The sequence below is a fragment of the Anomaloglossus baeobatrachus genome, chromosome 9 (assembly GCF_048569485.1).
Source record: "Anomaloglossus baeobatrachus isolate aAnoBae1 chromosome 9, aAnoBae1.hap1, whole genome shotgun sequence".
NCBI lineage: Eukaryota > Metazoa > Chordata > Amphibia > Anura > Aromobatidae > Anomaloglossus > Anomaloglossus baeobatrachus.
Window position 1 is genome coordinate 194,466,342 of NC_134361.1, and position 23,725 is coordinate 194,490,066.

At 50.8% G+C, this 23,725-nt stretch overlaps 1 protein-coding gene across 2 annotated transcripts in view; it reads right to left on the reverse strand.

Moving 5' to 3' along the window:
- The window catches only part of PDZD4 (PDZ domain containing 4), a 180,131-nt gene that overhangs the window by 11,768 nt on the left and 144,638 nt on the right, over nucleotides 1–23,725 (reverse strand). Inside the window, exons 2-6 of one of the 2 annotated variants that reach the window (XM_075324171.1) lie at nucleotides 15,405–15,649; nucleotides 15,173–15,263; nucleotides 10,893–10,991; nucleotides 10,562–10,624; nucleotides 8,615–8,716 (exon numbers count right to left, since the gene is read on the reverse strand). In XM_075324171.1, the coding sequence (XP_075180286.1) occupies nucleotides 8,615–8,716; nucleotides 10,562–10,624; nucleotides 10,893–10,991; nucleotides 15,173–15,263; nucleotides 15,405–15,649 (600 nt within the window). Of the gene's footprint in view, nucleotides 1–8,614; nucleotides 8,717–10,561; nucleotides 10,625–10,892; nucleotides 10,992–15,172; nucleotides 15,264–15,386; nucleotides 15,650–23,725 lie in introns of both variants that reach the window. The other variant, XM_075324170.1, reaches the window with a different exon arrangement.

Here is a 23,725-nt window from a genome sequence, read left to right on the forward strand (position 1 = left end):
GGCACAGCGCTGCCCCCGCGTCCCTGTGCCCACCAGGCCCTGCACCTTTCCACACCATCACTGGGTCCCGGGATCACCAACCCCTACCCACGGAGGGGCAACACAACACCTGGCTGCTCCGCATCACCACTCCCGGGATCCCCATATTGAGCAGCGGTGGTGCTACAAATCACCACAACCGTGGGTGGCGTCACGGACAATAAACAATCCCCACACCCAACAACCCCCTTTCACTCACGGGCGAGGAGCGCTGCTAGAGTCCCCGGGATACGGCCCACCGCTCGAGCCACCGAGCAGCAGCAGGCCGCAGCAGCCGCGGCGGCCGGAGTCGAGCAGCAGTGGGAGAGGGCGGCGTCCCCTCCTCCGCCCGCGACAACTTGGCGTCACGAACAGGATCTTACCGCTCTGCCGTTGGGTAGAGGTGCGCCTTGTGACCGCCGGAGGTATCCGGCTGAAAATTTCCAGAAGTCGCCATCTTTGGTGCGAAAAGTTCCCGCTCGAGCGTCTTCTCGAGTAGCAGAGGCGCGAAGGCCAAAACTCCGCCCCAATAAAGGAGTGGCCGGAAAGAAGCTAAGGGGGACGGAAACAAGATGTCTGCGCCCGACGGAGCCGCTGGAGGAGCGGTGGTCGCAGCCGCGGTGGCACCCGCGGATGGAATGGGCCTGCCCAGGTCCCGGCCGCGCTGGCGGGAGGTGCCGCGGCCCCCGCGCTCGCTCAGGTCATGCCGTTCTCCTTGCCCTATGCGCCCGGAGCTGCCTGGCTACCACAGTATGACGGGAAACCGGATGCCTTACAGGCCTTCCGGAAAAAGCTTAACCCGTTGCTAGAGCTGTACCCCCTGACTAATAAGCAACGTGCAGCGATAGTGCTAGGCCAGTTAACCGGTGCGGCGGAGCAGGAAGCGGAGACCTGGGCCGAGGGGGACCGGCTCTCTGTAGCCACCATCTTTGAGAAGCTACAGACTGCCTTCGAGACCCGGACTGAAGCTGAGCTGAGGATGCAGTTTTACCAGTGCCGGCAACGGGCTGGGGATAGCATTCGGGACTATGCTTTACGTCTGCAAACCGCCCTCCGCACGCTGAAATGGGTGAATCCTATTAATGAGGCGGATAGCAACAAGATGTTAGTAGAGCAATTTGCGCAGGGGATGAGGTCCCCTGAGGATCGCAAACAACTCCGGCTGTGGGCCCTGGAACACCCTGATGTGGACTTTGCTGTGTTAAAAGAACGGGTCATTAAAGCACTACAGCCCCCAGCCTCAGAAGCCCTGGAGCCAGCCCCGTGGCCCATCGAGACAGCTCCCGTTGTGGTGGTGGCCCCTGCTCTACCAACCGCTCCAACGCCTGCAGCCCCAAGCAGCACTATGGAGGAACTGGCAGCCCAGGTCCGTCGCATGGACGGAGACCTCGCCAAGATTCTTGCTGCACTCCAACCGTTGACCAGATCTCAGCCTTCAACACCGATACAGCTTGCCGACAGCCCTGAAGATGTCCCCTGGATGCAGCGGAGAAGTAGTAACAATCCGCGGAGCAGGCCTCCCATCTGCTACAAGTGCCGTAAGCCTGGGCACTACATCAGAGAGTGCCCGTTAAACGAGCAACCCCTGGGGCCCCGGGCCAACCCTCAGGAGTAGAACCCCGTGGCCCTTCGTACTGGCGGGACCGGTATATTGGGGCCCGACCCATCATTCCCGTGGTTGTAGACGGCATACCGGTGATGGCTCTCTTGGACACTGGATCCCAGGTAACTACCATACCATATACGTTGTACCAGCGGTATTGGGGGATAGACGAGCTGGCACCCCCAGATACTAGTATAACGCTAATTGCTGCCAATGGACTCCCATTGACCCAAGTGGGGTATAAACAGGTGGCTATGACAGTAGGGCAAGCTGAACTGCAACACCAGGGTATGATTGTGATCATGAATGAACCCAGTGATCATAACCCGAAGATAGTGCTAGGAACCAATGTGATGGAGCACTGTATGGGTGATGTGTTGGCCCTACTGCAGCAGCTGGCCGCCACGGCGGCGGGGAGCCGACAGAGAGCTGTGCAGCGAGAGATCCGAGCCTTGATGTACCGCCAGCATGTAAACTCAACAGGAGGAGAGATTGGTGGGGTGAGAGTGATGGATGTGGCCCCGTTGCTTGTGCCCCCTAGGAGTGAGATGATGATCTGGTGTAGAGCAGCGGTAGGGCCTCAGGGGCGTGACTACCCTGCCATGATGGAGCCCATACCCTCTGAGCACTGGCCCACGGTAATGGCCGCCCGAGGGGTGGTAGACGTGAAGAAAGGGAGAGTGCCCGTGAGGGTGCTGAACTGTGGGGAGGAAGAAGTCAGGCTTCCCCGGTATGCCACCATTGCCAAGCTACTCACCCTAGATCCCCACACCATCCATGAAGCCAGTCCCTCCGTCTCCCCACCTACTACCAGCACTTCCCCGCTGCAAGGGGAGGTAGGTGAGTGGCACCAGCAGCTACACGTGGGCACTGATGATACCCCTACACATCACAAAGCAGGGGTATACAGGGTGGTGCGGGAGTACGAACAGGTTTTCAGCAAACACCCACTAGACTTCGGGCAGATCAAGGGGGTTCAACACCATATCCCCACCGGGGAACATCCCCCTATCAAAGAGAGGTACAGGCCTATTCCCCCTGCACATTATCAGTGTGCCAAAGATATGTTGAGGAATATGAAGGAGGCAGGGGTTATTCGGGACAGCTGTAGTCCCTGGGCCGCTCCGTTGGTACTGGTCAAGAAGAAGGATGGTACCATGCGGATGTGTGTGGACTACCGGAAGATTAATCAGATAACCCATAAAGATGCCTACCCACTGCCCCGGATTGAAGAGTCTTTGGCCGCGCTGAGAACTGCAAATTACTTCTCTACCCTTGACCTCACCAGTGGGTACTGGCAGGTGGCCGTGGCCCCGGAAGATCGGGAGAAAACCACCTTCACCACCCTGATGGGGCTCTGTGAGTTTAATAGTATGCCGTTCGGGCTGTGCAATGCCCCAGGAACCTTCCAACGGCTGATGGAGTGCTGTCTGGGACACCTAAACTTCGAGACCGTCCTATTGTACTTGGATGATGTGATTGTTTACTCCCAGACGTATGAAGCCCATCTGGAGCACCTGGCCGAAGTGTTTGCGTCCCTTGCCAAATACGGGATGAAGTTGAAGCCCTCTAAGTGCCACCTGCTGAAACCCAGAGTGCAGTACCTGGGGCACGTGGTGAGTGCAGAAGGTGTTGCCCCTGACCCTGAGAAGATCACTGCCATCCAGGGCTGGCCAAGACCAACCACCGTGAGGGAAGTAAGGCAGTTTCTGGGTCTGGTGGAGTACTACCGGCGCTTTATCAAAGGGTACACGAAGATGGCTGCCCCCATGCAAGATCTCCTCGTGGGACAGACCAAAGGTGGTAGACCCATCGGAGCCCCACTGGTGTGGGAGGACAAGCATGAGGAATCCTTCTGCCAGCTGAAAGCGGCCTTGACCGGAGAAGAGGTCCTGGCGTATCCCGACTATGGCTGACCGTTCATCCTCTACACAGACGCCAGCAATGTGGGGCTAGGAGCAGTCCTGTCCCAGGTCCAGGATGGGAAAGAAAAAGTAATTGCTTATGCTAGCCGGAAGCTTCGGCCGACTGAAAGGAATCCGGAGAATTACAGCTCCTTCAAGCTCGAGCTTCTGGCATTGGTATGGGCTATCACGGAGAGATTCCGTCACTACTTGGCCGCAGCAAAATTCACCGCTTTTACGGACAACAATCCGTTGACTCACCTGGATACAGCCAAGTTGGGCGCGTTGTAGCAGCGGTGGGTGGCCCGGCTAGCCAACTATGACTTCACCATCAAGTACCGTGCTGGTCGTGTCAACATTAATGCTGATGCACTCTCCCGAATGCCCCATTTGTCAGAAGAAGGGTGCGAGGATGATGACCTCGAGGAGATCGAGTTACCTGCATTTCACCGGCCCTCAACCGAGAGGATACAGGTACACCAACAACGGGTGGACTTGGACCCACGGCCCAGTCAAGAGTGGCAGGAAGCTCAAAACCAGGCGCCGGCTGTCCGCCTCGTCAAGACCCTGGTGGAACAAGGTGCTGTTGGGATAGACCCTGCCGCCCCGGCCGAAGCCCAGCGCTTGTGGAAAGAACGGAAGCGGCTGTATCTACATCAAGGGAAGCTGTACCGTGAGCTGATCAACCCGAAGACTCATGAGAAAATCTGCCAGTTGGTTATTCCCCAAGCTGATGTGCCTACTGTTTTGCGGGCATACCATGATGGTGCCGGGCACTTCGGGTGGAAAAAGCTGGAGATGCTGTTGAGAGAGCGGTTCTACTGGAGTGGAATGCGGGAGTCGGTGGAAGCCTGGTGCCGGGAGTGTGGCCCTTGCACGCTAAGGAGGAAGGACGAGACCAGCCAGAGGGCACCCCTGCACCCAATCATCACACATCAGCCGCTGGAACTGGTCGCCCGAGACCATGTCAAGCTCACCCCCAGCCGAAGTGGGTACGCCTATGCATTGACCATCGTAGACCACTATTCAAGATTCATGGTGGTTGTCCCCGTCAAGGACCTAACTGGCAGAACTGCTGCTCGAGCGTTCCAGGCTTATTTCTGCCGCCCACATGGATATCCAGAGAAAGTGCTTACTGACCAAGGCCCGGCTTTTGAAGCGGAGGTGTTCCACGAGTTTTGCCAGTTGTACGGCTGTAAGAAGATCCGGACCACCCCTTACCATGCCCAGACCAACGGCATGTGTGAGAAGATGAACCACTTGGTCCTGGGACTCCTCAAGACGTTACCGCTGGAAGAGCGGAACCTGTGGCCGGAGAAGCTACCTGACTTGGTCGATATGTACAACAATATCCCGTCCAGCTCGACAAAGTGCACCCCAGCATACCTAATGAGGGCTCGTCCCGGCCGCCTGCCGGTGGACCTAGAAGTAGGGTTGGAGTCCCCGGAAGCACTCCCTTCGACAGCTGAATGGGAAACTCGGCGGAGAGCACAATACCGGCAGATTCAGGAATATGTGTAGAAGAACCTAAGTCGAAGTCGAGAACAGCAAGAGCAGCGATTCAACCAGAAAGCGTCTGCGGGCCCTTTCCAGCCAGGAGATGTGGTGTTAAAGCGGAAGAGGAAGACCCACAAGCTGGATGATCAATGGGAACCAACCCCCTACGTCATACAACCCACAGGGTGGGAAGATGGGAAGGCCTACCAGATCAGTCGTGACCAAGGGGGCACTTTGGCCACGGTTTCCCGGGACCATCTGAAAAGGTGCCCACCAGCACTGAGGGCAACGGCTGACGTACCAGCTCCTCCACCAGCAGAGAAGGCAAAAGAGGTGATCCACACGGTGATGGGTGACTTCCTAGCAGACTGGCCTACACAGAACGGCGCGGTGATTCTTCCAGTGATATTGTTCCCACAACCTGTGGATGAAGAAGTGGTGGAAGCGGTCGATCGTGAGCCAGAACCAGTGCCAGTGCCCAGGGATGAACCTGTACCCAGCTCCCCTATGCCTCCGCCTGCCCCACACGATAGAAGGGAGGAGGAACCGGTTGTTCCCTCTGTCCCACTGCATAGCCCCACTGACATCGGACCCCGAAGGTCCACCCATCCCAACCTAGGTAGACCCCCACTTAGGTACAGGGAGACTGTCCTTTAAAGAGGGGGGTCAGGAAGTCTGTGTGAATTCATGTTTAAAAGTTGAAAAAGTTTGAAAGTTTACAGAGAATGATATGAAAAATGATTACCGAGTACTTCACCTGATTCTTTGTGATTGAACCGGCCGGAGCCGGCACCGTTGTCCCCGTGGGGACCGTTTAAAAAGTTGGCAAGGGAACTATCCATGGACAAGCCCGTGAACTTGCAGGGCAACCACAAACGTTAAGTGGCTTGTAAATATGTTGTTTTACCGTACCGTTTCCGCAGTTGCCGCCTCCGGAGAGGCAGGTTGGAGGGAGGGCCCTCAGCAGAGCAGGCTGGGGCCCAGCCACCAAAGGAACCGGTGGCTACCCTCTGGAGGGGAAGGACAGATCCCGCTCGGGTAACGTGTGCTGGACTGTGGGTCAAGGGATACTGCCTGGGTTTTAGGGGCAGCATCAGGGCCAGGTTGCTTGGGTAGGAGAGAGCGGAAACCGTACCCGTAAAACCGTTTAGTAACGTTTAAGAAATGTGCCTCCCGTTGTGGGATGATGTTATGCTTTACATGTTACCTTTTTACATTTACAGAAAAATAAAACCGGTGTTGGACGGGCAGCCCGCGGACGGTCTGCATTTTGCTAAGGGGGAATGTGACGCCCTGGGCAAGCCAGGGGTCACAGGTCATCACACTACCACACCCTACATCCCAGTTAGGAACACCAAAGCTACTCAAATCCTTGTTGCAAAAAACAAAAAGCCAGCACCAAATGTGCACTACAGCACTAAACATTCCAAACTGTACTTATTATAAAAAAAAAAAAAAAAAAAAAAAATATTTTGAGATTTTTGGCAAAAAATTGCAATTTCTTGAGCTGCTTCGCCACGTCACGGCAAATCTCATTTGAAGCAGTCCTACACTAAAATATTTTTATAAAATGTGCCATACGGCCTCACATATGAATAGTAGAACTGCTCTTAGCAGCACTCACCTGGTCTATTTCAATCCCGTACCCATGACTGAGTCATGGCTGTGGGCGGGACAGGTCCAAGCAAATGCTGCATGAAGTAAATAGCCTGTGGACAAAGCCTGATGACTTAATGTGAACAGTCACCAACCGCCAAAATCCAGACAGGGGCTGATGTTCACACCAGGGGGTGGACCAGGCGGTTGGCTCCGCCCACCGAGGAGTACACAACCCTGGAGGCGGGAAGAACCGGAGAGTCAGCTCAGGGAAGAGCTAGAGTGAGGAAGGAGTAAACAGCTTAGTGAAAGTGAAGTGGTAGTGGAGCAAAGAAGAAAAGGAACAAAAGTGAGCGTAGAAGGACCTGAAGTTAGTCCAGCTAATTGCAGGACAGGTCAGCAAGGTCAGCAACAGCGGTGATTGTCTGGAGGGGGACTGCTCGGAGGTTGCTGGAAGGACCGCGGTCGAGTAGTGGCCCGGCGGTCTGGAGCAGTATACGAAGGACAGTCAGCACCAGGGCAGGGGCCTCTCGGACCCCGGCAAGGCTAGGAGTCGCCATAATTTGCCGAATCTGTCAGTGAAGGGGACGTCGATCCCCCAACAACCAAGTCCCGATTGAAGACAACCGTCCGACCATTAGTGAGGAACACCGCCACCGCCAGGGCACCAGCTCCTCAGGGCTAGCGTCTGCGGGCAAAGTAGGGCTCCCCCGGCCCATATCCAAGCCGGGGAGCGGGTTACCGGTGGGAACCCATCGCTACCAACACAGAAACACTAGGTGCAGGTCAAAGGGAAATCACCGTTACCTACTGGGAGAGCAAGTGCAGCCGTCCGTGGGAACCGTCTTTCCAGCCGTGTGGTTTACCGTAAAACTGTGTCAACGTCTCAGGCTGAGTGAGTATCACAGTGCCGCAAGGCACAGCGCTGCCCCCGCGTCCCTGCGCCCACCAGGCCCTGCACCTTTCCACACCATCACTGGGTCCCGGGATCACCAACCCCTACCCACGGAGGGGCAACACAACACCTGGCTGCTCCGCATCACCACTCCCGGGATCCCCATATTGAGCAGCGGTGGTGCTACAAATCACCACAACCGTGGGTGGCGTCACGGACAATAAACAATCCCCACACCCAACAACCCCCTTTCACTCACGGGCGAGGAGCGCCGCTAGAGTCCCCGGGATCCGGCCCACCGCTCGAGCCATCGAGCAGCAGCAGGCCGCAGCAGCCGCGGCGTCCCCTCCTCCGCCCGCGACAGTTCCTCCTAGAAAAGTTAGTGTGTACTCTATAGGCTATCGAGGCTGCATGAAGTGTGTGACTTGTGGCAGGAGAAAGGAGGAGACCAGAATAGAGATGACGTGATCCTCGAGTGTTGACTGAAACAATAGTGAGGCTAGAGATCCTCAAATTGTGTGGCCCCAGATGGAAAGAGCTGGAGGACAGGACTCTAGTGGCCAGGCCCCTAACCCTCAACGTAGCTGGTTCATCCCAACTGGTGTGTGACTGTGTTGTCGTACCCTGGTGGAATCTCCCCCAAGTGTCTGAAGAGCCTAATCTTTGTGACGCCATAGTGGCAAAACCCCAGTACCTCCTTCTCTAGAAGAAGAGGAGACGTGGAGACGTAGAAAGGGTAGTGAATGTCACAAGCTCTACTGTTGTGATGGACCGGATTGTGAAAAGGAGGAGTTAAAGCAACCAAGTAGGACCTGACACTGTGCTTGAAACTTCTGTGTACAAATGGAACGACTTGGAAGTTATGTACCCACCACCTCATGTGTGAAGTTGTTGCTCAGGAACTGTCTAGATGAACTAATGGTTTCCTGAGTCATCATCTTGTGCTGGCCAACCAAAATCAACATCCTCACGACACGAGCCCACACACCCAGCCAGCGTATCGGGGAGTCCAGAGTCAATCTCTCACCCATGACTATCGAAATTTACATATAGCTTATGCAACATAAAGGGACTGATGGAAAACTGGAGGAACCGTCTTACCTCCGTCTCTGGACGGGCAACCAGCAAGGAAACATTTGTGCTTTCCTCTTGTGTCAGAATTGCTACTGCTTCTTCCCTGTTTTGCACATCCATGCCATTAATCTGTGGGAAGAAAGAAAATACGTGTAGTAATTCATTCACATTAGTAGTACCTTCTTGTAAAAAATTTTTAATACTGTTTAACTAATAGAAAGAAGGTTTTCTATTTCAGATAATGTATGATGCCTAAACTGATGTGAGATCCATGTCTATCGGGAGGATGAAGGTCTTCTACTGAATGTCATGGATGACCAAATACAATGGTGACTGCACAAATGGAGGGAGTTGCAAAAGCAGGTGAGTGTTTGGATATGCCATACATGTCTAAGAGGAACCCAGCACAATGATGAAATGGCTTTTGATATTTTTGAATAGTTTCCTTATTTGAAAAAGCCTCTCAGATGTTTGGTGGAACATCTGCACCTCAGTTTAACTTTTAGGGGCACTTTGCACACTACGACATCGCAGCTGCGATGTCGGTGGGGTCAAATCGAAAGTGACGCACATCCGGCGACGCAGTCGATATCGTAGTGTGTAAATCATTTTTGATACAATTAAGGAGCGCAAAAACGTCCAAATCGTATCATCGGTGTAGCGTCGGTCATTTCCATAATTTCAGAGGGATCGATGTTACAATGTTGTTCCTCATTCCTGCGGCAGCACACATCGCTGTGTGTGAAGCCGCAGGAGCGAGGAACATCACCTTACCTGCGTCCTGCGGCTCACGACGGCTATGCAGAAGGACGGAGGTGGGCGGGATGTTTACTTCCCGCTCAGCTCCGCCCCTCCGCTTCTATTGGCCCCCTGCCGTGTGACGTCGCTATGACGCCGCACGACCCGCTCCCCTTAATAAGGAGGCGGTTCGCCGGCCAGAGCGATGACGCAGGGCAGGTGAGTGCAAGTGAAGCTGCCGTAGCGATAATGTTCGCTACGGCAGCTATCACCATGATATCGCAGCTGCGACGGGGGCGGGGACTATCGCGCTCGGCATCGCAAGTATCAGCTTGCGATGTCGTAGTGTGCAAAGTGCCCCTTACTATAGATATTACCTGATGATCAAATAAGTATAAGAAAGCAGATTAGAAGTCCATTGTTTGGGCTACTCCATAGATTAAAGGTTATGGTTAGGATGACATTGTCATGACACGCGGGCCTCGTGACCAATCAGCACCAGATTCCTTCTCCCTTCCTTTGGACATTTCAGCAGGAAGTCACATACTGCTCAAATATCTAAAGGCGGGGAGACAGGTGCTGAATGGTTGTGGGGCTCGCATGTCATGACAGTGTCACGTGTGACTAGGAACGCGGCTTTAGACATCGCTGGAACTGCAGCCGCATCGGAGGGGAGTGTAGGCTTATTTATTTTGACGGGGATGAACAAGGGGGATGAGAAGTGGTTGTCCAAGTAGTGGACAACCCCTTAAAATCTGCCACAAAGACGTCAGGGATCTTATTCACTTGCCTAGGACTAGGAAATCCTTCAAGTTCAAATCCCAACAAGGACCAACATCTGCAAGAAGTTTGTGTGGTTTCCCCCCACACTCATTTGGCAGCTCAGTGGATCCACCACCAGACTTCTTGCCCGTTGTAACATTAGCATGTTAGGTTTTAGCAAAATGAGTCAGTCATTCAATGGAAGAACCTACAAAGATGTTTGGTCATACCTCCACCTCACCTCCTAATTTGACTCTTGATCCAAAGTCTACCCATATTTATATTAGGGGCTATATCTTTTCATTAATCGATCATCATATGATTTTATTTTGGATCGTAATCCCATCCTATTGTGAAGACATTTTTCTTCATTACCACTCCTGGAGGACTTATCTTCTAAGCTCAAGCAACCAATAAAATGGAGGAGAATCAGTGCGCACTATACAAGATATATGTGGTCAATGCCTCCATTACCTGTAGAATTCTGTCTCCTTCCCTTATCCTCCCGTCTATTGCCGCAATGCTGTTTGGATTCACCTTTAAAAGGAAAGAAAACCATTAAGATGATATCTATAATCTCACTGTTACTATAGCTGCATAGCCGCGGTTCATATAGACATCTTGTAAATCGCGTACTTGTTCTCAAAACTCCCACAACCTACAGAGATAAAACCCTGGTGACAAATGAAACTCTTAGTAAGCTTAGAAGTAAAATACTAAAAGGCTGAGATGAAAGAAATTAACTCAAGAGTAAATGTGGTAGAGCAGAAGTATCACAGCTTGAGGAGGATTCACAGTTTCCTACCTCTCCGACATATATTCCCAGGTCTTCTTCATCATCGGTGCGATAGCAAACGGTTAGACCGAGCTTGTCTTGATGGTTTATTTTACACAGCTCTACCTCCTGGACGAGAGAAAGAAATGACCGGCCAAATATTAGTCATTTGCTTTGGATATTATGGTGACCCTACACTAGAGATCCTAGATGGCCACTTTCTGAAGGTCTTGTCATTCATGGCTTGTCAACTATTTGCCGATTGAATACTTTGCACTGCGAACTTGGCTTGTAATAATGAGGTGAGCTAATTGTAAACTGATTCCACCCGATATTGTCACAGGGTATGAAATGACAGAAGAGGGGCTCCTAGACTGGCCCTCAGACTTGAGATCCTGCGCTGTCCCTTAACTCTGAGGTAGACTCGATGGTAGCCAGGTCTGAGCATCCAGCATGACCCTGACTCGACCTTGACTCCTATCCAAGCCCTGATCTTACTCTCCCCACCCTTGGAGTGGGCCGGAAACCCAGTAACAAAACCCCACAGAAACGACATGGACAAGGGAAAATGAAAACTTGTACACAATGCACTCATAGACAAAGGAAAAACAATATGTGTATAATGGAATAAAGAAAAGGGGAGAAAGTAACACACAACAAGGGAACTTTCACACCACGCAAAATAGCAACTACAGATCACCATGAACTGAAATCACCACTAAGAACGGGATGCTGGAGCTACGCTGAAGCTATCTTCGGCGATCTCCTACTACACTCCTCAGCCTTAAACAGGAAGAGACCAGCTGTAGATGGAAATCAGCAACTGGACTCTCAGAAGAGTTGCACACTGCTCCAAAAAGGATTAACTCCTGCACGGCTGGGAGCAGTGAAACAACTCAGCCGACGCCCAGCAAAGCTGAGCACGTAAGAGAAACCAGGTTGCCTCTAAGACTTTGCAATGTGACCAGAGTCCGACGCCATTGCTGTAATCTGCAAGTGCAAATCCGGACAGCGCATGACACATATTTGACGATTTACTACAGAGCACATCTGAGGTCATCATGACCAAATTTCCAAAATACCAACCACAGCACTTGACAAAGACCCCCCAAAAATTCAAGGCAGTAGAACATCTTTGCCAGGCGTATTGGTCTAGGTTGGCATCTGTTAGGCTTTCTCATATCCTAAACATCAGTGAAGTTTTCTTATGAATGACCAAGGTAAGTCAAAATACTGGAGTTCAATTAATAGACTAAGGTGGGTTGTAAAAAGCAACGATCATGGTCAACCAGTGTGCAGAAGTGAAAGACAATAAAAAATAGTCACATAATAAAGGAACAAACTACATATTATGCCATATAGAGGAGGCCTCAGAACAGAATAGCTTATAGAGCTCTCACTTTGGTGGACTCCAACTGTCCAATGTAGTACATGGATATGTCATGAGTGGGCTAGATTACAGGGGGAACCTGAAGTGGCCCTCAGACTGGAATCCCTGCGGTGACCCTTATTCCAGAGGTACACTTAAGGATAGTTAGGTCTGGGCCCCCAGCATGTCCCTGTCTCCTCACCAGACCCTGACCTAACCCCCCCGTAGCCCTCAACCCAGGGAGGACAGGACACCCCGAAATAACTCCCGTGTCTCAAAAGACACAAACAGGGGGTAGAACAGAAACTCACTCACTCCGCAAACAACCACAAAGGGAAGACAATAAAGGCACAGTAGGAAATAAAATAAAAGGGAGGAAGTAAGACACACCAAGGGACACTTTAACACCAAACAAGCAGCAGATCGCAGGTCACCAAATGAGGAATGCCAAGGACACCGGAGTTTCACAAGAGCATGAGCAGATGCTATCTTCGGTGATCTGCTTACAAACTTCCCAGCCTTAAATAGGTAAGGACCCGCTGTGAATGGTAATGAGCAACCCCTAACTTTAAGTGGTACTTTACACGCTGCGACATCGCTAGCGATTGCTAGCGATGTCGAGCGCGATAGTACTCACCCCCGTCGCATATGCGATATGTGGTGATAGCTGCCATAGCGAACATTATCGCTATGGCAGCTTCACACGCACTTACCTGGTCGGCGACGTCGCGGTGACTGCCGAACAATCCCTCCTTCAAGGCGGAGGTGCGTTCGACGTCACCGCGACGTCACTAAGCGGCCGGCCAATAGAAGCGGAGGGGCGGAGATGAGCAGGACATAACATCCCGCCCACCTCCTTCCTTCTGCATTGCCGGCGGGACGCAGGTAGGAGATGTTTTTCGTTCCTGCGGCTTCACACATAGCGATATGTGGTGCTGCAGGAACGACAAACAACATCGTACCGGCAGCAGCAACGACATTATGGAATAGAGCGACGTGTCACCGATCAACGATTTTTCACGTTTTTGCGATCGGTGATCGTCGCTCCTAGGGTTTACACGCTGCAATGTCGGTAACGGCGCCGGATGTGCATCACTAACGACGTGACCCCGACGATATATCGTTACCGATGTCGCAACGTGTAAAGCCCGCCTAAGACGAGCCATACACTGCTTCCAAAAGGTTGTGGGAACAACTCAGCTGACGCTCGGCAATTAAAGAAACACCAGGTTGCCTGTCGGACTCTATAATGGGAACAGGGTCCGACACCGTTGCTGTAATCCACAAGTGTGGATCCGGACAGCAGATAACAGAATAACCACTGAAGGTAAATGTAGGGTTAGCATGCCTTTTCCAGCTTCAGTAAATGTTTCCTGTGTTTCCTGGGAGTGTTGGGTTGATATTACATACTATTTAGATCCTGGTAGAAAAGATGATCTTGGTAATGTTCAAGTTGTTCATGGAAGAAGAAAAAACTAAGAAGGGCAGATGAGGGTGTAAGCAGAATGTCGAATTGTCGCATGTGTACTTTGTCAAAATGGGAAGTGTTAAGGCGGCGTCACACGCTACGATATATCGGGCGATATGTCGTCGGGGTCACGGATTCTGTGATGCACATCCGGCATCGTTCGAGATATCGTAGCGTGTGACAGCTACGAGTGACTGTGAACGAGCAAAAATACTCAACTTATCGTTGCTCGTTGACACGTCATTCATTTTCATAATGTCGGTCACATTCCTGGATGCAGGTTGGTTGTCGTTCCCGAGGCAGCACACCTCGTTCCGTGTGACACCCCGGGAGCGACGAACACAGCTTACCTGCGTCCCGCCGGCAATGCGGAAGGAAGGAGGTGGGCGGGATGTTACGTCCCGCTCATCTCCACCCCTCCGCTTCTATTGGGCGGCCGCTGTGTGACGTCGCTGTGACTCCGAACGTCCCTCCCCCTTCAGGAAGAGGATGTTCGCCGCCCACAGCGAGGTCGTTCAGGAGGTAAGTACGTGTGACGGGGGTTACCGACTTTGTGCGCCACGGGCAACAAATTGCCCGTGACGCACAAACGACGGGGGCGGATGCGATCGCCTATGCGATAGCACGATATATCGTCGCGTGTGATGGGGCCTTTAGGCATGGAAATTGGGTAAAAGGAGGTAACAGTGCACCGATGCCAACATGAAGTCATTGGGGAGGAAACCAAAATCCAAAGTAATCTTCAAAGTCAACCAAGATCTATCTGTGACATTGCATGGAGTTTAGTTAACCAGGAGGACCTCTTAAGGGAGCTTTACACGTTGTGATATCAGTAACGATATATCGTTGGGGTTATGTCGTTAGTGACGCACATCCGGCGCCGTTAGCAATGTGCAAAACCTATGAGCGACGATCAACGATCAAAAAGTCGTTCAAAAACGGTGATCATTTCCTTAATATCGTTGCTGCCACAGGTACGATGTTGTTCATTGTTCCTGCGGCACCACACATCGCTATGTGTGACACTGCAGGAACGACAAACATCTCCTTACCTGTGTCCACCGGCAATGCGGAAGGAAGGAGGTGGGCGGGATGTTACGTCCCGCTCATCTCCGCTCCTCCGCTTCTATTGGCCGGCCGCTTAGTGACGCCGCAGTGACATCGCTATGATGCCGAACGCACCTCCCCCTTGAGGGAGGGATTGTTCGGCGGTCACAGCAACGTCGCTGACAAGGTATGTGCGTGTGACGCTGCCGCAGCGATAATGTTCGCTACGGCAGCGAGCACCAAATGTCGCGCTCGACATCGCTAGCAATTGCTAGCGGTGTTGCAACGTGTAAAGCCCCCTTTACTTTGGATGCCCTAGAATAAAAACTATTGCTCTGGACGATTCGAGCAATCCATGACTTGTCATTTTATTCTGCTGGTATCAATATGTATAATGGATATAAAGGAAAGGATAAGATAACTCACCTCGTACTCCAGCTCATCAGTACGCTCTCCCTCGGGTTGTACTCCATCCATGAACTCAGACTGCTCATAGAACTCATTTCCAATTGGTGGCCTGTAACAAGGAGAGAAATTGACTTGATAAACCCTAGTATTGTGATACCTATACATACCGGCGTCCACTATAGACAAACAGTGAATATAGATATCACACGTTAGCAGCAGAGTCTCTACTCACAGCTCTGATAGTACATACGGTTCTAGAACAACCATGGCAGGGCTTGGAGGTCGAGCTTTGCCCATTGTCATGATGTGCTCAAAGGTGATATCTGTTTGGGTTCCACTGTCCACAAATTGTAGGTCGTGGGAAGACGCTGTCAATGCCGCTCCCTTCATACGGGGACTGCGTCTCAGCACTTGAATCAGTAGAGGATCTTTGCTGGCTCGTAAGGTTTCAAATGTCTGTTCCTGGGAGAGTCTCGAAAGTTCTTTTCCATTCACCTGTAGAAAAACAGAAATGGAAGCAACATGTCAACACTTCTGTGACTTTTATGGCCGGAGGAGCCTTTTATAATAATTTCCAACACTTATATGAAGTTTTCATTCAATTTTTATAAGGAACTTAATAAATTACACCCAAATCTTAGCAAGGCCATAGAGTATAGGGAATTTGGTTGTTCTTCGTAGGAGTACAAGGATGTTCTTCGATGCATTGAAAGGGCCATATATAGGAAGTTATCAGTATGGTTTATTAGGTTTCTTCTGGATACTCTGTCTTGAGCTTGAGACGTAATTTAAACTCTATTGGCCCCAATGGTTAATCTTTAACAGGACTAGAGATAAGCAGATGTCACGCTAGGTACGGGGAAGTACCAAGCGAATGGCGAAAGGGAAGGGAAACCCTGTGTCTAGGAAAAGGGAAGATGGTGACCCCTGACCAAACCTACTGCTGGTCCCTGGGGTTCCTCACAACCTTAGATAGATTCCACACCTATGCGCCAAGCCAGATACCTTACCCTAGCTATCCCTACTGCTGGTCCCTGGGGTTCCTCACCATCCTAGATAGGTTCCGCACCTATGCGCCAAGCCAGATAACTGACCCTAGCTATCCCTACTGCTGGTCCCTGGGGTCCCTCACCACCCTAGATAGGTTCCGCACCTATGCGCCAAGCCGGATACCTGACCCTTGCTATCCCTACTGCTGGTCCCTGGGGTTCCTCACCATCCTAGATAGGTTCCGCACCTATGCGCCAAGCCGGATACCTGACCCTAGGTATCCCTAGGGTTGGGCCCTCAATAGGGAACGGGTGGCGTGAGCTCTTCGTCCTCCCCACTAAACACTATAGACGACACAAGGAGGACACACAGAGGAAAATACATGAACTATTTATCTACAGATGACACAGGTAGAAGTTCAGCAAAGTTTTCAGCAACGATACCACAGAGGAGTACAAGCCACCTGCTAGCAACCCAGGCTTGAGTGAGCTGAAAATATCACCAGCACCTGTTCAAGGAAGGGTATTTAGGCACCAAGATAATGCTGATAATCAGCAGCTGGGTAGAAGGCGAGCTCCTGCTGGGTCCAAAAGGGTGATCGATGAATTCAGCAAGAAAGCTACCTATACCATTGAATACTGACAGCAGGAACAATGGAAAGTCAGGGAGCATTCTGCACAACCAAATGCTGTGACTTTCTATGGCCAGAAATCACATGACTGTTTGTCACCCATGACAGCGTATGCGTGGAAGTTTGGTTCAGCGGCTTCATCCGGACTTTAAATAGACTTCGATTTGGGACTTGGGCTTGACTTGAACCCAATGGAAGTCACTAATTGGGCAATTTAGGTCTCCACCCACATGTAGCCAGCCATAAACAGATCACTTCCGGTGGAAGGTCGATTGGGTTTTTCCAATTGTTTTTTTTTTGGCTGCACACTACATCCGATCACGCTGTTGTTACCCACAGTGCAACTCGTTCAAACACTGCAAGTGGTTTGCACAGGGCTGAGCACCGAGTGTACCCGAGCATAGCGATGCTCACACGAGTGGTGTTCATATGTAAAGCACCCGATCTGCAACTCCAAACTCTGTATTTTTGGTAAAGTCTGTGTTTGGTATGAACACCGAACCTCGGATTTGCTCATCTCTAAATCAATGTTCACCAATAGGGATGATCGAATACCTCAAATATTCGGCTTCGCGAATATTTTCCGAATACCTCGCTGCTATTCGACTATTCACGAATAGTCGATGCGCACTGTAAGTCTTTGGGAAACTCAAATAACAACTATTCGGAACTATTCGGACTTACATTGCGCATTGAATATTCGCATAGCGGCGGGTTATTCATTGTATATTCGTGAAGCCGAATATTTGAGGTTTTCGTTCATCCCTATTAACCAACTCTAGTCTTCGAGAGCCACCAACAGATCATGTTTTCAGAATTTCAATAATATTGACCAGGAGATAAGCAAAGCCGCCCAATCTGGGACTGAAGCAAGCTGGGCTATTCCCTTGCAAATTGACGCTTGTTAGGGAGATTACCTGGCAATTTAGCTGGCCAGCAGTGGTCAGATCACTGCCAGTTGTAGTTTTAAGCTCAGTGGTGTCGCATGTCTTGTTCCTGTGCTCAGTCTCTGGTCTTTTGTTGCCCAACCTTTTATCTTGTTTCTGACTACTCATTTGCCCAGACCATTTATCTTCCTTCCTGGAATTTGATTCTGCACCATGACCTGACTACACCTTTGTCTTACCTCTTATGGTTTCTGTGACGCCCTGGACTAGCCAGGTTGTCACAACTAGGCCCTTACACAAACACCTTCACCCCTTAATAAGGTGACAGCAGCCAAACTACAAAAACCCTTGTCACCTCCCTCCGGGTTTGATGTTCACACCAGGGGAGGCGGGGCCAGGTGGTTGGCTCCGCCCACCGATGAGTTCACAGGCCCTGAGGCAGGAAGAACAGAGTAGTGTCCCGTGGGGAGCACAGAAGTAGTCTAGTCTTGACAGTGGAGTGGAGTGAAGTTCAAGGGCAGACCTGTGTCTAGGTCTGCCATAGTCTACACAGGTGTCTGGGTTGGAGCCCAGTCACCTCTGGCAAGGAGGCAGACGGTGGTGGCTGTCTGCAGGAGCTGGGATTACAGCTGGTGGAACCGTAGGGACCGGGGACGGGCGGTGGCCCGCCGGTACCGAACCGGGGAACCGATTGGAAACCGGAGCACCAGGAGGGGTACTCAGACCCAGTACGAGGCCCAGAAACAACTGGGCTGAGTCAAATCAACTGATTGAGGACTGGACTTAAGGACCTATCCCACCTAAGTCCCGACTGAAGACAACAGCCCAGGGTAACGCCACCACCCAGGCATAGAGACCCGAGGGGCCAGCGTCTGCGGACAAAAAGGGCTCTCCCGGCACATACCAAGCCGGGGAGCAGACTACCGTTGCTCAGGCATAGAAGTCGACGTTTTCTACATAAGTAATGTGCAGGAGAAAGGCGGAAACCACCAACCTGATAAGGGGAAAACTGCAGCCAGCTGCGGGCACCGTTCACCATCTTGTTTGGTTTACCAGAGACGCCAGCGTGTTTGTAATAGTGAGTACCACAGTGCCTTCGGGCCGCGCACCGCACCGACACCCCAGCACGCATCCGTTTCCCTGCATTCAGCACCTCCCCCGGGCCCCCGGGACCATCATCCCCCTACCCACGGAGGGGTCAACACCAAGCTGCGCAACACCACCCTCAGGAGCCTAGCCAACGGCAACGGTGGTGTCCTTCCATTCACCACAACTCGTGGGTGACGTCACGAACTCAAATCCCCTACAAACAACCGTGGCTCCGGCCGTGGACCTCCCCACCGAAGTCCCTACGTGTAGCGCCAACTCCCTTTCAGAGCGACGTGACCCCCCAGGTCTGTGAGGAGCTCGAGCTACCCACTGACGAGCATGGATCCGAGCGGCTCGGCAGCCGGATGAGGCCCGGGACGGTACATTTCTTCTAGGGATGATTGAATACCTCAAATATTCGGCTTCGCGAATATTTTCTGAATAGGTCGCCGCTATTCGACTATTCGCGAATACTCGAGGCACAATGTAAGTCTATGGGAAACCAGAATAACAACTATTTGGAACTATTCGGGCTTCCCATAGACTTACATTGCGCATTGAATATTCGCATAGCGGCGACCTATTCGGAAAATATTCGCGAAGCCGAATATTTGAGGTATTCAATCATCCCTAGTTATTACTAGCCATCCTGGTATCTGACCCCGGACTTCTTGACAAATATTATTTTGCATGTGAATAGGAGACATGAAGGGAATAACTTTTTGTTATATTCACCCTACATTTTTTTTCAGCTCTGGTTCAGATTAGAACAATTAATTAAATACCTCCGTTCATATAGAGAGTCCTCTTATGAGACGCAATCACTGCTGGTATGGCATTGAGTTGGCACGTCTATAATTGCAAGCCAATTACCCAATTAATTTCCATTGTTTAGAAGTCTGTTTTTCTTAGAGTAAAAGGGTGAAGGTTGAGCGGTGGAGCATTAATGGAAATAAAACATAAGAAGGAGAACAATTCACGGAAAATCAGTGCTGTAATTTAATTAGGACTATATAATATCATGCAGAGACATGAATATTGCAGTTGGCAAAGTTTGGTGGAACATTGCAAACAGCAGAAGAAGCTCGAGGAGGTAGGTGGCACCCCGATAGTGCCCACTGGGTTTTTAGAGCGGCAACGAAACGTTCTTCTGTTAAGAGTTGTTAGGATTTATTGGCATGGGGTAGAGAATAACGTGATATGAATGCAGTCTGCCCAGATCACATCTACATTTTTAGTTTTAATTATTCCTGTATTCTATTAATCTAGAACCAGGTCTTAAAAACGTCATGTACATGGCACGTACCCCCTGGCAAGCATTAAGGCTGCTAAAAATTGAGAACTTATATTATTGAGTCCCCGAGCTTTCAACACTGAAGTTGTCACAAGGTAAAAAATAGAGCAAACACTCCAAAGTCAGATCATGAAAAACAGATTTTTAGTATCCCACCTGTCCTCCCGAACCCATCCGCCCTCACAAACCCATCTGTAATCCCAAACCCTCTGTCCTCCCAAACCTATCCGCCCTCACAAACCCATCTGTAATCCCAAACCCACCATCCTTTCAAACCCATCCACCCTCACAAACCCATCTGTAATCCCAAACCCACTGTCCTCCCAAACCGATCCGCCCATACAAACCTATCTGTAATCCCAAACCCATCGTCCTCCAAAACAATCCGCCATCACAAACCCATCTGTAATCCCAAACCCACCTGTCCTCATAAAACCATCCTTCCATTTATACCGATCCACCAATCCATCCATCCATCGAACACACCCACCCATGCATTTACTCAACCACCCGTCCATCCATTCATCCACCCAACCATTTATCAATCCACCAAAGTGTTGTGAAATATGTTGAATTTCCAAAGACAAATTATGAAAATACAGATTTTAATGATTTATGGGCTGATTAAAACAATGGAGGAAACACTCCAAAGTCAGATCATGAAAAAGCAGATTTTATTTAGTGTCCCACTCGTCCTCCCAAACCCATCCGCCCTCACAAACCCATCTGTAATCCCAAACCCACCGACCGCCCAAACCCATCCGCCCTCACAAACCAATCTGTAATCCCAAAGCCACCATGTGTGATGCCCTGGACTAGCCAGGTAGTCACAAACACAACATCTCACACACCCCCTCCCCTGGTTAGGCAACAACAGTCAAACAAAATCCTTGTTGCCGTCCTCCAAACTTGATGTCCACACCAGGTGGGGCGGAGCCAGGCTGTTGGCCCCACCCATGAGGAGTTCACAGGCCTGGAGGCGGGAAAAGTAGTCAGTTTAAGTTTGGAGTTGAAAGTGACAGGAGAGAAACTCTTGGTGTCTGGGTAGGAGCCCAGGCACGTACAGCAAGGACGGTAGACGGTGGTGGCCGTCTGTAGGAGTGGTGCAGGTCAGCGGAACCGTAGGACCGGGGACGGGCGGTGGCCTGCCGGTACCGAGCCGGGGAGCAGATCTGTACCAAGCACAAAGGCAGGGCCATCAGTCCCCGACCAGGCTAGGAGCCGCCGAAAAGGTTAAATCCGATAGTGACCGGGACCCCAGGGGTTCACTCACACCCAAGACCCGACAGAAGGCAACAGTCCACACAGTGAGGATAAAAAGCCACCGCCAGAGGCTAGAGATCCAAGGGCCAGCGCCTGCGGGCAAAACGGGCTCCTTCGGTACATACACGCCGGGGAGCGGACTACTAGTGGGAAACCATCGGAGTCAATACATTCACAGCGGTGCAGGGAAAGACAGCCACCATCAACCTGTCCGGGGAGAGCAAAGACACTGCAGCCGGCTGCGGGACCCATCCATCCAGCCGTTTGGTTTACCAGAGACTCTGTGAATCTGTGAGTGAGTACAACAGTGCCATCCGGCACCGCGCCGTGCTGCCCCCGCAACCCTGCACCCCGGCCTTCCTGCCTCCCCGTCCACTACCGGGCCCCGAGATTACTGACCCCTACCCATGGAGGGGTTAACACCTAGCTGCTCCCCGCCATCGCTCCCGGGAGACCCGTCACCAGCAGCGTTGGTGCCCACCATCACCACGACCCGTGGGTGGCGTCACGAACTATCTCCCCAAAAACCACCCAACACCCCTTTTCACTCAGGGGCGAGGAGCGCTGCTCGAGTCCCCAGGTCCGGCCCACAGCTCGAGCCACCGAGCAGCAGCGACCCGAGCGTAGCGAGCGCGGCCCCTCCGCCCACGACACATGCTCCCAAATCCATCCGCCCTCACAAACCCATCAACGCTCACAAACCAATATGTTATCCCAAACCCACCGTCCTCCGAAACCGATCCGCCCTCACAAACCCATCTGTAATCCCAAACCCATCGTCCTCCCAAACCCATCTGCCCTCACAAACCAATCTCTAATCCCAAACCCTCCGTCCTCCCAAAACCATCTGCCCTCACAAACCCATCTGTAATGCCAAACCCACCCATCCTCCCAAACATATCCGTCCACCAAAACCCATCTGTCCACCCAAACCCATCCACCAATCCATCGATCCATCGAACCCACCCATTCGCTTACCCAACCATCCATCCATCCAATCATCCTTCCACCCAACCATTTATCAATCCACCCATCCAAAGTGTTGTGAAATATGTTGAGTTTCTATATATAAACATGAATATATACTGTATATATATTCACACAGAAGACATCTTTCTAGGACAGCGCAACATTTACAGCCGGAAATTCTGATTTTATCATATTTACAAGTGATTGCTTGAAAACCTTCGGAAGAGAAGCTAAACAACATATGTATTCTGCCCCAACACGCTCTATTACCGAGATGACTCATGAATTACAGTGAAGCTGCTAATGTATCTCGCCATCATCCAGCCATCTTTACCACAGGATACAGGACTGGGACGACTGGTTGAGAAGGAGGGGGGAAGACAAGCGCAGGGGAAAGGAAGATAATACTGAGCCCTTTCAGGTTGTCAGTGGCTACTTCATTACTGGAGATGACCCTGCACTGTATTGTAAGGCAATTATTGCAGCCATGACTACTGTGAAGGAAGAACCATCACAGATCATTTCATTGTGCTGCCACTTAAATGGATTTTCCAGCCCTGGGGAAATTTTTTGGCAAGCATTGCAGCTTTGCCGAAAACCTAACAGTGAGCAATTCACACACTGTTAGGATTTAGCTCTACTTGTCCATTCGAGGGGTTATCTTGTCATTGCAAGTATGCAATTTACTTTTCTGATTGCTTGTTTGTATGTTTTATTGAGAGAAACAGATGAGAACTAGTTGTAAATATTCAAATTGTTTAGTTGTAGTCACATGACAACTTCAGAGCCGGATCCTAACAGTGTGTGTATTTCACAGTTTTAGAATTTGGTAAGCTACAATGCAGCCAGGACAGAACACCCCCCTCCCAAAACCTGTCATTAAAATGTTAAAATATATCCAAAACTTTGATGATTAATTTCCATGGTAGTCAGTTATCCCCTATCCCATAAGGTTTCTGGTGCACTTTTCAGTTTGGCACATTTTTGTGACTTGTTAAAGAATTTGAAACTTTTGGTGCTAAAAATTTGCAAATGCTGCAAATTATTTTAAAGAATTTGGAACAAAAATAAATCAGCAAATAATCCAAGACAAAAAGAAGAAAAGTGCAAAGAATGAATCGGGCTTATTTTTCTATAGGTTTGCTAGAGAAAGCCAAGTACAGTGCTGTACAATTTCTAGTCTATGGAAGTCGATCATTTACATCTGTTTCATTCAAGACAGGGCTCTCTACATCACACAGTTCTTGTTCTTTCCCTATTAGTTGGTTAGGGGATAACCTAAAGGCGTTGTCCACTACTCGGACAATGCCTTCTCAATCCTTATGTTTCCTCCCAGTAAAATAATACTATATTATTACAGAGCCAGAACCATCATTAGTACATAAATACATCAGTAGGATTACCGCCAGTACAGAAATACATCACTAGGACCACCATCAGTACAGGAA